The sequence below is a fragment of the Myotis lucifugus genome, unplaced genomic scaffold, assembly GCF_000147115.1.
Source record: "Myotis lucifugus unplaced genomic scaffold, Myoluc2.0 scaffold_347, whole genome shotgun sequence".
NCBI classification, from domain to species: domain Eukaryota; kingdom Metazoa; phylum Chordata; class Mammalia; order Chiroptera; family Vespertilionidae; genus Myotis; species Myotis lucifugus.
This window is the reverse complement of record NW_005871395.1, coordinates 1,173,340-1,186,021: the sequence shown is the minus strand read 5'-3', so window position 1 is coordinate 1,186,021 and position 12,682 is coordinate 1,173,340. Positions and strand designations below refer to the sequence as shown.

The 12,682-nt window shown below is 41.2% G+C and overlaps 1 protein-coding gene across 15 annotated transcripts in view; it reads left to right on the top strand.

Annotated features, from left to right (window-relative positions):
• STK38 (serine/threonine kinase 38) overlaps positions 1 to 12,682 on the top strand; it is a 104,314-nt gene that overhangs the window by 22,282 nt on the left and 69,350 nt on the right. For 8 of the 15 annotated variants that reach the window (XR_002832241.1, XR_002832240.1, XR_002832239.1 and 5 more), the window contains 5 exons: positions 2,915 to 3,017; positions 4,063 to 4,124; positions 10,468 to 10,585; positions 11,855 to 11,978; positions 12,174 to 12,269. Coding sequence is in view for 11 of the 15 variants with exons in the window: in XM_023764754.1 (XP_023620522.1) it covers positions 2,915 to 3,017; positions 4,063 to 4,124; positions 10,468 to 10,585; positions 11,855 to 11,978; positions 12,174 to 12,269 (503 nt within the window). In the remaining 4 variants the exon portion in view is untranslated. The remainder of the gene's footprint in view (positions 1 to 2,914; positions 3,018 to 4,062; positions 4,125 to 10,467; positions 10,586 to 11,854; positions 11,979 to 12,173; positions 12,270 to 12,682) is intronic. The other 7 variants (XM_023764755.1, XM_014466613.2, XM_014466617.2 and 4 more) reach the window with 3 other exon arrangements.

Sequence of the window (12,682 nt, the reverse complement as noted above, 5' to 3'; positions counted from 1 at the left end):
ATGTGCCCTGACTGGGGATTGAACCCACAACCTTGGCATATCGGGATGATGTTCTAACCAACTGAGCTACTCGGCCAGGGCATGATTCTGTTATTTGATTGAATGTTTATTTTAAAAATAGAGGACATTTTGAAAATGATTAAGAGTAAAATTGATTTAGAACGTTATTTTGTAATAAAGCCGAAGATCATCATCTTTCCTCAGCAGGTACTTACATTGATGCATCACTTACTGAGAACCCTCTGTCGGCAGCCTCATCAGTTGAGGCACCAGCCACAAACCCGGAAGTGAGGCACAACAGCAGCCACCACAACACTTTGTCACAAGTTCAGATTCCAGATCTTATGCCCTCTGTTTAAGAGGCTGCTCAGCCCCTGTAATGGTCTTATATTTATCATTAGACATGCAAATGAGCTCACTTGCTTGGTTCTTAAACTCACAGCAAATCCGCAGAGAACCCCCTGTGCTGGGTGGTTGCTGGGTCCTCCTTGGAAGTCTCTCTACCTCTGGGCCTCACTTACCTGTAAAGTGAACATATTGATCAAGAGACGCTCCAAAGTTCCTGCCTTCTGTTCTGTTACATGTAATTGTTTTAAGTAGGAAAGTAAATTTATAACTTTCTTGCTGTGCTAAAAAAACGGAATTTTTTTCTTTAAAAACCCTTATCTTTCTGTTTCAAAAGGGCAGGAGATTTGTCGGATAATTTCTTCTGGTTAGTAGCTCTTTCTTCATTATAAGAATAATGCACATACACAGTAGGAATTTGAGCAATGCAGAGAGTTACAAAGAAGAAAAGTACTGATAATCTCATCGTTCCAAGATAAGCACTATTTTGGTATAATAGCTTCAGTATCTTTTCTGTTTGTGTCAATAATTTTTATACAATTAGATCCTCAAAGTAAATAGCTTGGTATTTAAAATGCTAATGTATATGAGAATATTTTTCTGTGTCATTAAGTCCAGATATATTTTTAATAAGGCACTGGCCCTACTTCGTTGGTCTTGGGTTCACAGGCACTGGTCCTGTACCCCCGATGCCTTAGTGCTGGCGTAGTTGTACCCTGTAGTCTATGTTCAGGTTCAGCAAACGTTGAAGGCTAAATGTTAGGGACTCAATCTAGCTGAGGAGGCATGGGGGGCCCTGCTAGGGGCACATTTGCTCTCTGTAATATGCTAGCCCAGACTTGTAGAATAAATGTTCTCACAAGCAAGCTCATTTGTGTGTTCAGCCATATAGTTTGTTGAATTGAAAATGTAGCAGTTTTGAGTTTCTGCTGTATACTCAGAATAGCTACAGAATTCCCTGAAAATGTAGGCTTGCGTAACATTTGCTCCAGGCACTGCTCTTTAAGACACACTCTTTTCTTAGAGGTGTCCAGGTAAAACATGTAATTATGAGAACTACGAATTAAACTCTGTTCCTTGACTTGTAGAACAAGTTATTTGCAGATCTGAAAACAAAGATATCAGGTTAATAGGCTCAAAGCTGTCTTTGGCAGTGTCACACACACACACACACACACATACACACAGCCCTAATGGGGTTTATTTCTTTTCTTTTTCTCCCCCCCCACCCCCGACTCCCCCCCACCTGACACCCCCCCCCCCACCCCCCGCCACTGATTTCAGAGAGGAAGGGAGAAGGAGAAAAAGACAGAAACATCAGTGAAGAGAGAGAATCATTGACTGGTTGCCTCCTGCACACCCCACACTTGGGATCGAGCCAGCAACCCAGGCATGTGTCCTGACAGAATTGAACTGTGTCCTGATTCAAGGTGGACACCCAACCCCTGAGCCATGCCAGCCGGGATCTAATGGGGTTTCTTTAAAAACAAAACAAAATAAAACCTGACCCTCTGAGCAGGGCTGCTGTAGCCTTGTCCCCTGGGAATTTTATGTTGGGGCCTGAAGGAAGGTGGTATCATGGAATGACCACACACGTTGAAGTCATCGGGGCTCACACGGCCACGCCACTTCTAAGTGTGTGACCTTGAGCAGCACAGATCGCTGAGCATCAGGATTCCCTCCCCTATTTTGGGGCTTACCTCCTCTACTTAAAATTTAACCACTCAAGAACACCTACCTCTTTCTTAGGGCTAGTTATGTGCCAGGCACCAAGTTAGGAGCCTTGTATGCGTTAATTCTCATCATTCCCGCTAGGCAGATGTCATTGTCCCCCTTTCCAGATGGGTCAGGGGTGCAGAGGTGAGCTAATCCTGGTTGGCAGAGAAAGAGCTTGTTGATTTCCGGTTTCGGTTCTGCCATGTCACCAGCGAGCCATTTAACAACTCTGAGTCTGAGAAGTGTGGCCTCAGAGTTATGAATGAGACAGCACCGGGGTGCTTGTAGTCCACATTGCAGTGAGAGGGAAGAATTGGGGGTGAAGTGAGCAAAAGTATGAGGGGGATGTTAGGTAAGCAGCGATGTACTAAGTCATTTGAGTATTATCTGTAAACATTAAAAATGGTAAGCTGGCCTGCGTGGCTCAGTGGTTGAGCGTTGGCCTATGAACCAGGAGGTCACTGGTTTGATTCTGGTCACATACCCAAGTTTCGGGCTTGATCCCCAGTAGGGGGCGTGCAGGAGGCAGCCGATCAATGATTCTCTCTCATCGATGTTTCTCTCTCACTCTCGCTTCCCTTCCTCTCTGAAATCAATAAAAAAATATTAAAAAAAATAAAAATGGTAATTTCTAAGACTATATATATATATATATATATATAAGAAGTGAAATTCTCTTTAGATGCTATGGAGGGTTCAGCTATGTTTAAACATTCATATTTAGACAAAAATAAAGACAATATGCAAAATTGAAAATACTTTTATTAGTGTAATAGAACTTGGGGTGATCTTACGAGGATACTGCTGTGTTCCACATCCACAAACGCTCATCCGTGGTCTCTTCTTCCCACAGGGCCATGTGAAACTTTCTGATTTTGGCCTTTGCACAGGCCTGAAGAAAGCACACAGGACAGAATTTTATAGGAATTTGAACCACAGCCTTCCCAGTGATTTCAGTAAGTGTGAACAGTGATGTCAGCCTTTTTATTCCTTAACTGGGCCTGGTGGAGCTGGTCCCTGGTAACAGAATATGCAGGACAGATTAGGAGAGTCTCCCTTGGAGTCTTTTTTTTTTTTAATCCCGAGGATATTTTTCCATTGACTTTTTAGAGAGGGTAGAAGAGAGAGGGAAAGACAGAGAGAAACATCGATATGAGAGAAACACATCGATTGGTTGCCTCCTGCACAAGCCCCGAGCAGGGCCTGGACCAGGGAGGAGCCTGCAACCGAGGTATGTGCCCTTGACTGGAATCGAACCTGGGACCCTTCAGTCCGCAAGCCGACGCTCTATCCACTGAGCCAAACCAGCGAGGGCCCTTGGAGCCTTTAGAGAGTGAAATGATCTGTGCTTGTGTAGTGAGGCCAGAGAAGTGCCCCCAATGTGTTAAGACGCGTGTCGTAAAGAGCTTGCTTTGGAGCTCTATGAGAAGGTTCCTGGGGGGGAATTTGGGGCAGTGGAGGAGGAAGTCCTGGGAACAGTTCCAGAACAGATTTATCCTACATGCTTCTTTCTGTCGTGGCAGAAAGAAATTTATCTTTATGAGTGTTACTTTCACTATCAATCAAACCACTGAAATTATATAGTAAAACTACAGTTCATCTTAGAGAGTTATATCAAATAATGTATTATAAACCCTGGAATCTCTGATTAACAATTACTGCTCTTAGAAATTCGATGGTAATTTTGAGAAATTGTAAATGTTTTAGGTCCATTTTGGGACCTTTGCTTCTGATGAGACCGAATTTCCGGTGATTCTGATGAAATTCCCTGTAGTTCTGATCAAGGCTGGCCTGTGTTCTCTGTAGCCACATGATCCATATGGAAGTGCTGTTTGATCTCATTGTGTGATTCTTTGAACAAATGCTTGCTGGGAAATGTGTCATCCAAAGTTACTGATGTGTTGGCAGACTTCAGGGCTCATGTGGTTTGGACCAGAGCCTAAAAAAGTAGTAAACATTCCTGTCTGAACTTTGAATAGAACTTGTTTTTTCTACTTTTAGCTTTCCAGAACATGAATTCCAAAAGGAAAGCAGAAACCTGGAAAAGAAATAGACGTCAGCTAGTAAGTAATCTCTCTAGCTTCTTAAATGCTACAAGCCAAGTATGAATATGTTAAAAAACATGCACATAAATTTGCATTTGATAAATATGCACATAGATTTGCAGCACATCTGTCCCTTGCTTTTAAGATGACCTTAATAGCGTACTGTTGTCATTTGGAAGCAGATGATACTAGGTTGTTTTGGTTGTGTCATTTTCAGTAGATGACCTCATTCTGACCTTTACATTGGTGACAACCCCCTTTCCTCCCCCACCATTTCCCTATTTTTATGATGGTAAAACGGTCATATTTAAGCTCCAGGTCTCAAAATGAAACTAAGCACATATATCTCCCCAGAGCTTTAAGACAATAATGGTTCACAAACTTCTAAAATTTTGATTCACTTCAGCAAGTCATTACTCCTCGATTTACCTGCCCCACCCTTTTCTATTTTGTGGTAGGAAAAAGAACCAGGTGTTTAAAATTGGAGAGAAATTTAAGGGAAATGCTTATTACTTACTTTATATATATTTGAGCGAATACACATAAAATTATGCGTCACAAGCTTAAAAAATAACATTGGATTTATCTTGATAGTATGTAGGAAGTTATTTAAATGATACAAATTCACCAGTGAAATGTTGCTATTAGCAAACTTTTATTCTGATTCACTAGTTTATATTTGAAGTGCAATGTACATGTCCTTCTGTCTGGTTATTGGGAAATTAATAGAAATGTGAATCACTGCATACTTAGGCTTTGCTAGAAACCTGCAGCAAATGAGGTTGACGATGGTAGAGCTGAACTAAAAGCTGACCATTAGAAAGCAAGAGCAGCGCAGTGGAAGGCTGTGACTGACTAGGAGTGATGAGCATGCGTGTATATTACATAGACATGGTGGCACTTCTGCTTGTGACGTATACAGATACAATAGTAACTTGGCAGGTGGGCTGGATCCTGGTTTTCAGCCAAATTTCTTGGTAAAATACTGAATTAGAGTTCTCTATAGTGTTTTTAATGACTGACTTAGTAGGTCACTAGTAAGTAGCTGTCCCGTCATGTGAAAATGGAAGCCTGTAGAATTGTTTGAGAAAGAATCAAAGGAAGGCTTGCTTTTTTAAAAAAATTTACTTGAGGCCCATATGTGGGCTCAGACTATGTTTTCTGCGTATTATGATTTTTATGTTAAACCTGGGCCTTGGGAGAGGCAATAACTTAACCCAAATACTTTTGGAGATACAGTAACTGAAATTAATCTTTGATAATCAGTGACATCGTAGTCTCTATTGCTTAGGAACTCTGATATTCTTTAAATGTCTAAATTCTGTATGTGGTTAAAAACTTTCCATAGCTTGGTGAGGGTTAGGGAATGTCGGAACAGATCTGGCCAGGTGCTTCTATTGTGTCTCTCCATAGAGCAGATCTTACCTTGGCTGCACATCAGGATCACCTGGGACTTCAGAACATCCTGGTGTCTGGGTGCACCCCGGAGATTTGGTTGACTTAGTTTCGGGTATAGAGTTTGGGTATCTGATTTTCAAAAGGACTCTGGGTGATTGCCCTGTGCAGTGAAGGTTGAGACTATTTCTTAACAATAGCTTCTGCGTTATTGGGACATTGACATTTACCTATGTTTTGGAAGCTAACAAAAGGTAAGGAATCTTCTTTGATTTTTAATTTTTTAAATAAAAGCAAGCCAATATTTAACCTTTGGCCGCTGTACTAATATTTATTTTGGGGTAATTAAGCTTAAGTACCTTCAATTATTCTTATACTTTGAGACGGGCTTAATGCTCTTTGACACGCACAGAGGGTCATGTCAGGCTTACTAGGAACCACTTACAGGTCTGTAAGGAAGGGGAGCTCACTGTTGCTGTATTTGGAATTCACTGTCCTTTAATAGTTCAAATGTTTTGTAGTTTTTAAAAATCTTAGTAAACTAAGGTTCTCATGCTGTGATTAATGTTCTGACCTTTTTGTTTTATCTATGGTAGAAATGGGAATGTATTAAAGACATCCTCATTATCAATTTTGAAAACTTGAAGAAAATAAAACTACTTCTCAGTCTTCACAAGGTCAATTAACCCTGTGCTTTTGACCTTTCATAGGCGATCCCATTCAGCCAGAACCAAACAGGAGGTTAATATTAGTTAATGCTTAATGTAGATTTACTGCTCTAGGTTAAGCCTATCATATTGTTCACCCACCCTATTACTGTTCTTTCTTTTTCTTTTTAAAAATCTTTATTGTTGAAATATTACATATGTCCCCTTTCCCCACCCCCATTGACCGACCCCTTGCAGCCGCTCCTGCCCCAGGCCTTCACCACCCTACTGTCTGTGTCCAAGGGTTATGCATATATGCAGGCAGGTTCCCACCCACCCACCCTGCCTTCCATCCGGGATTCGACAGTCTGTTACTTTTCAGTCCATTGAGAATCACTGAATAAAGTAGAGGTTTAAGGATCACTCCTTGGCTGCTTAAATTATATTGTAATGTTTTAAATAGCTTTGTGGTCTTGGGTAACCTTAGGCCTAGTAACTGATTAGGAAATAGGTATGAGTCAGCTTTAAGTTATTAACCACAGAGGTAAGAGTTGAAGTGCATCTAGGCATCCGATCTTTGCCAATGTATTTATTTTTTTAGTGTAGAAGTTATCGAAGTGTTTGAGTAGGAAGTGAAATTGCTTTATTTTCCCCCAAATCCTAAATGAAATAATAAGTTGGAACATGTCGTGTTTGAAAATGACTATTAACAACCGACAGAGCTCTTAAAAGTGCAGCTCTAATTAACACTAAAAATATCCAGAGACCAAAAAGAAAAAGGATACAGATTTGAGGTATTAAGAGCTTAGTATGGAGGACACCTTAGTATGGAAAACAGACAAAAGTTTGGGAAGGGGGCAGTCCCTCGACCAGTTTGTTGAAAGGAGAGTGAGCTCCTGAGGCTGGATTCTAGTCCCAGCTGCGTCTATCACAGGGTTGTGCCTGCTGTTGGCTGTACTTTATAACCTCAGGAGTCTTTTAATGCCTTAGTATCTGGAAGTAATTCTTTTCCTGTGGCAATAGATCTCTGGTTTCGTAATAGAAATCTTTGAACAAATAAGGTTTACTTAATATTCAGCTTTGCTGGAATAAATCTAGTCCCTAAATTGAAGGGTTTCTTCTTGGGGCCCAATCCATGTTTTAGACTTCAAGCTTTAAAACAAAATAAAACTGGCATTTTGTTATTTAATATGTATTGTTAAAGAAAATACTGTGCAATTATGTATGTGGAAAAGTAGATTTCTGTCTTACAGTATACACAAAATAAATTGTAGATGAAAAGTAAAACTTTGACAATTTTAGAAGCAAATACTTGTAATATCTTTATAACCTCAGAGTAAAGAAAGACTTCTCAAATATCATAAAAGAAGTACAAATCATAAAGTGTGTTTTATTTTACTGCTTATAAAAAACACACACAACTTTCTGTATGTTGAAAGACATAAAGGAGAAGATAAGTCATGTGGCCCAACTACTTTGGAATTGTCTTGCAATTCACGTGCCTATCCTGCAACCCAGCAATTCCACCCCTAGTCATGTGCCTTGGAGAAATGCTTGTACCTGTAAACCAGGAGACACGCCAAAGAATGTTTATTGCATTTTCATAATAGCAAAAAAACAAACAAACCCCATACCATGGAAATTACTCAGTGGTTCTGTCCATCTACAGGAAAATGGTTACATTCTGGAATAGAATATTTTATAGCAGTGAAAATAACTGAACTACAGCTACATGTGATATCACGGATCAATTTTAGAAACAAAACATTCAGAGGACAAATCAAATAGCAGAAGGCTGCATGTAGAATGATGCTGTTTTTACAAAGCTCAAAAACAAAACTAAAAATGATTTAGAGAGACAGATGGCAAAAAATTAAATTTCTTTTTAAAAGCAGAGGAATGATAAACATAAAATTGAGCATATAGAGTTTAGGAGAGCCCGAGGATGGGGTGAAATGGGATGAGTACACTTTTAGTTTTAATGTTATTGGTAATATTTTGGTTTTTCAGTTGAACTCGTGAGTATTTGTTTTCATTATTATGCTTTATAATTCAATAATTACACATTTTTGGTATGGACAAATATTGCATCATTTAAAAAAATCAATAAATGATAAGCCTCCAACTGGGAGAAGATATTTGCAATATGTGAAACTATAAAGGATTAATGTCCTGAATCAGGATTAATGCCCTGGATTTATTTTTAAAATTCCTCTGAATCAATAAGAAAAAAGATAATGCAACTGAAAAAAAAAACTAATGGGCAAAGGATCTGAACTCCAAGGAATTCACAGAAAAAAAAAAGACCTTAATGGCTAATTAACATAGGAATATGCACTCAGCCTTACTGAAAATAAGGGAAATGCAAATTAAAACAGTGAGATCCATATCATATTCCTCAGATTGGTAAAAATTAAAAAGTTCAACAGAGCTAAGTATGGGTGAGATATGAAACATCAGGAGCTGCTCCCCGCTGGGGTGATTAAATGGGCATAACCACATGGAAGGACAATTGGAAGACGGCTAATTAAGTAGAAGTCCAGTGATACTATTTCTCTTACATCCTCTAGTGAAATTTTTGCACAAGTGCCCAGGAAGTGATACAAGAATGTTCATTCAGGTGTTTTTGTTTTAGTGAAACATTGGAAGCAATATAAGTGTCCATTTACGGGAGAATGAATAAAAAAACAACACCATGACATTTGTGTAATGAAAAAGTATACAGTAGTAAAATGAGTGAAAGAATTACGTGAATTAATCTCGTGTATAATTGGAGTAAAACAAGCAAGTCTTGTAAAATAGTACAGATCAGTGTGAAATCCTTTATTAAAAGTTGAAATATACAGGAAGTAATATGTCACTTGCATGAATATTCATACCAGCATAGCAAGCAACTTCAGGGTGGTTTTAATTTTAGTGGAGGGAGGGACCGGGGATCTGGCTTCAGTTTTTCTTTAGTTTCACTTTAAAAAAAAAAGACAAATGATCTAAAACAAATATGGCAGATTATTTAACCTCTCTTTAAGATGGGTAATAATTACATGTGTGTTGTTTGTGTTTTGTTTCTGTATGTTTGCAGTATTTCACAATAAATATTTTTAAAAACCAACACAGCTGTACTTTTCATGTTGGAAATTATGTAACAGGAAAGCACCTCGAGTGGAGCCTTCCAGCTGGTCCATGCTCCGGTGCTGAGCACACTGGCCGGCGTGGCTGTGCTCCCCCAGGACTGCAGTCCTGGGGCACGAGACGAGATTCCTTGCATTTGTAAACACTCCTCTCACAACTAGTCATAGACATAGTTAAGTTTGGTAAATAGACATTTATAAACCTTTGACCTATAGGATATACCTTTAGCTTTTTTAATTTTTAATATATTTTATTGATTTTTTACAGAGAAGAAGGGAGAGGGACAGAGAGTTAGAAACATCGATGAGAGAGATCAATCAGCTGCCTCCTGCACACCCCCCACTGGGGATGTGCCCGCAACCAAGGTACATGCCCTTGACCGGAATCGAACCTGGGACCCTTGAGTCTGCAGGCCAACGCTCCATCCACTGAGCCAAACCGGTTCGGCACCTTTAGCTTTTAATAATAAAACTTCCCTTTTTGATTTTCTCAAATCAAAGAATGGATATAGTAGAAAGGGGGGATGGTTTGGAGCAAGAGAATTTCCAAGCCGCACTCTGCCACTTAACTCGTTCTGAGACCTTGGGCAAAGCCATTTGGGGCGTCAGATTTTTTTTATCTGCAAAATTGGATTAATAAAGTCCTCTTTGCTGAGTTTTGTCAGGACTAAATAGTCTCATAGCATATAAGAAGTACAGAGCCTGGCCCTTCCTGGATGCTCAGGAAATTGTGACTAGTTGTCATGATAGATAGGTACCTGTCATGACTAGTAGGCTTTGGGTCCCTCCCTCACTGACAGCTTTAGTGTTCATTTTGGAAGTGCTCTGGCAAGTCAGGTTTGCCATTAAGCAGCGAGGCCTTCCTGCATGTCTGGTTTGTGGGTAGCTGTAGACCAGGGGTGGGGAACCTTTTTCCTGCCCAGGGCCACTTGGATATTTATAACATCATTCACAGGCCATACACAATGATCAACTTAAAAATTAGCCTGCTGTCTTTGGTCAAACATTTAATTAAGTCACCCCTAATGCCTTGGCAGGCCCAGACCAAATGATTCCATGGGCCTTACATGGCCTGTGGGCCAGATGTTCCCCACCCCTGCCCTAGATGGTGCTGGGGCCTCTGGTCTGTAGAACAGAACTCTGGCACCCTCCTGCCTGCTGGGCCTCCCTGACGTGTGGTACGTGTTTCAGGCCTTCTCCACAGTAGGGACGCCTGACTACATTGCTCCCGAGGTGTTCATGCAGACCGGGTACAACAAGCTCTGTGATTGGTGGTCGCTTGGCGTGATCATGTATGAGATGCTCATTGGTAAGTTGTATGCTTTCAGTCGGCTTTTTCTGTGTGGCCAGGAAGGAGTCCTACAGTGATAATAAACTCCCATTTCAATTTGAGGTTGATCTAAGTGCTCTCCCCTCCCCCATCTTTCAAAGTAGTTTCCCAAGTAGAAAACCCTTGGCCAAAAAATGCATCCTACTGTATTCTCTGGCACAGTGATATCCTGTGGTTGCTTTGCTGATCATTTATCATGTTTTTCTTCTGCTTTTGCATCCTCTCCATCCAGCAGCTCTTTCAGTCACTGGCATTTATTAAACAGTCATTGTATGCAGAGAGCTGCACCTGGGTAGTGCCTCACACACTCTTTACTTCCTATTTTCTGTCCCCTTCGTCTCTCGGGGTCTTCAAAGCATGGAACCCTCTGATCTCTCCCTCTTATTCAGATGGTATATCTCCTTTAGGGGACACAGCAGCGGGGTGGCCCCATGCCCGAGAGCACTGGGGGAGTCGGTGTGTCTGTGGGGGCACTGAGTGTGTCTGTGTGGACAACAGGCAAGGCCTCTGTCTGACTGTGTTGTCTCTCGGAGCACTGGATGGAGGCCTCTGGAGTGGGTGTCGTGTGTGGAGGGCAGGGAGAGGAGTATGATGTGCATTTATCTTCGTGCCTGTGGTTCTCAAAGAGGGATGGGGGTCACTTTCAAAACCCATGCTTTTTTCTTATTCTACTTGTTTGGATGTTCTTAGAATGGAGTAGTTTCTTTTTTTCTCTTTTAAAAATCCTCACCTGAGGATATGTTTATTGATTTTAGAGAGAGGGAGGGAGAGAAACGTTGATGTGAGAGAGGAACATTGATTGGTTGCCTCCTGTACACTCCCCGACTGGGACAGAAACCGCAGCCTGACCGGGAATTGAATCTGAAACCCTTTGGTGCTCGGGATGATGCTCCAACCAACTGAGCCACCCAGCCAGGGTGAGGCGTTTCTTAGTAACGTTGTTTCATCCTTTCATTTCTTCTCCGGGCACAGTGGTTCCCGCATCTGTAAGTCTACTTCTTTCTTTTTCCAGATCCAGTTATTAGCTGGCTCCCTAGTGGTTCCAAGAGCACAACTTTACTTTGGGTTTAGGAGTTCGGGGAAGATAAAATATTGTTTAGGTGCTTTCTGGGATGAGTGGAAATCCTGTCCATGTCATGGGGGAAGGACATAACAAGATCATTAAAGATATAGAGAATTGTATTAAGGAGAATAATCGCACATTCAACGCTCTGCGATGTGAAAGCTCCAGGTTCCTTTTTATTACAGGCTACCCACCTTTCTGTTCTGAGACCCCTCAAGAGACATATAAGAAGGTGATGAACTGGAAAGAAACGCTGACTTTCCCTCCAGAAGTTCCCATCTCTGAGAAAGCCAAGGCCCTGATTCTGAGGTATCGGTCAGAGAACCCCCCTCCGCCCCCACCCAGGCTTTGTGACATCAGTGAATCTGTGTTTTAAATCTTTCATTATTTCCTGGGTTTGCACCCTGCTTCCTCCTATTTCTCTTTTTGAAAAGGGGAGCTTACTCCTTTTCTTCTTCAAAAGAAACTGCTTGAGGTATGCTGAAAGGCCTCTGTCTTTTCCAGATTCTGCTGTGAATGGGAACATAGGATTGGAGCCCCTGGAGTTGAGGAAATCAAAAGTAATTCTTTTTTTGAAGGTGTTGACTGGGAACATATCAGGTATATCCATATGAAAACTTTCAGGATTATTTCAGAAATTCTGTAGTTAGCTTAATACTAATTTGGAAGCACCAGTATTGGCAAACCAAGTAAGAGAAGAGATCTTTTTAGAAATTCAGGGTATTTTCCTGATTTAAGTTTATGCTGAGGACTGGGAATTGGTGCTTCCTGTTAGCCCGGAGTCATGGGATAGCCAGCAGTTACTTCCAAAGTGAAGTGAACTTTGGGTTCCATGGTGAAGGGAACATCTAAGAAGTGTATTGTCCTTGCTTTTACCTGGAACACTCCAGCCTCTGTGGTGTTGGGGACGACCAGCATGACTGTCCCTGCCCAGAGGGTAGGGACTGCTTCTGGGAGATGGAGGAGGACGAAGGAGTGGAAGGACTGGCGCAGGAAGTGGCCAGAGCGGGTGG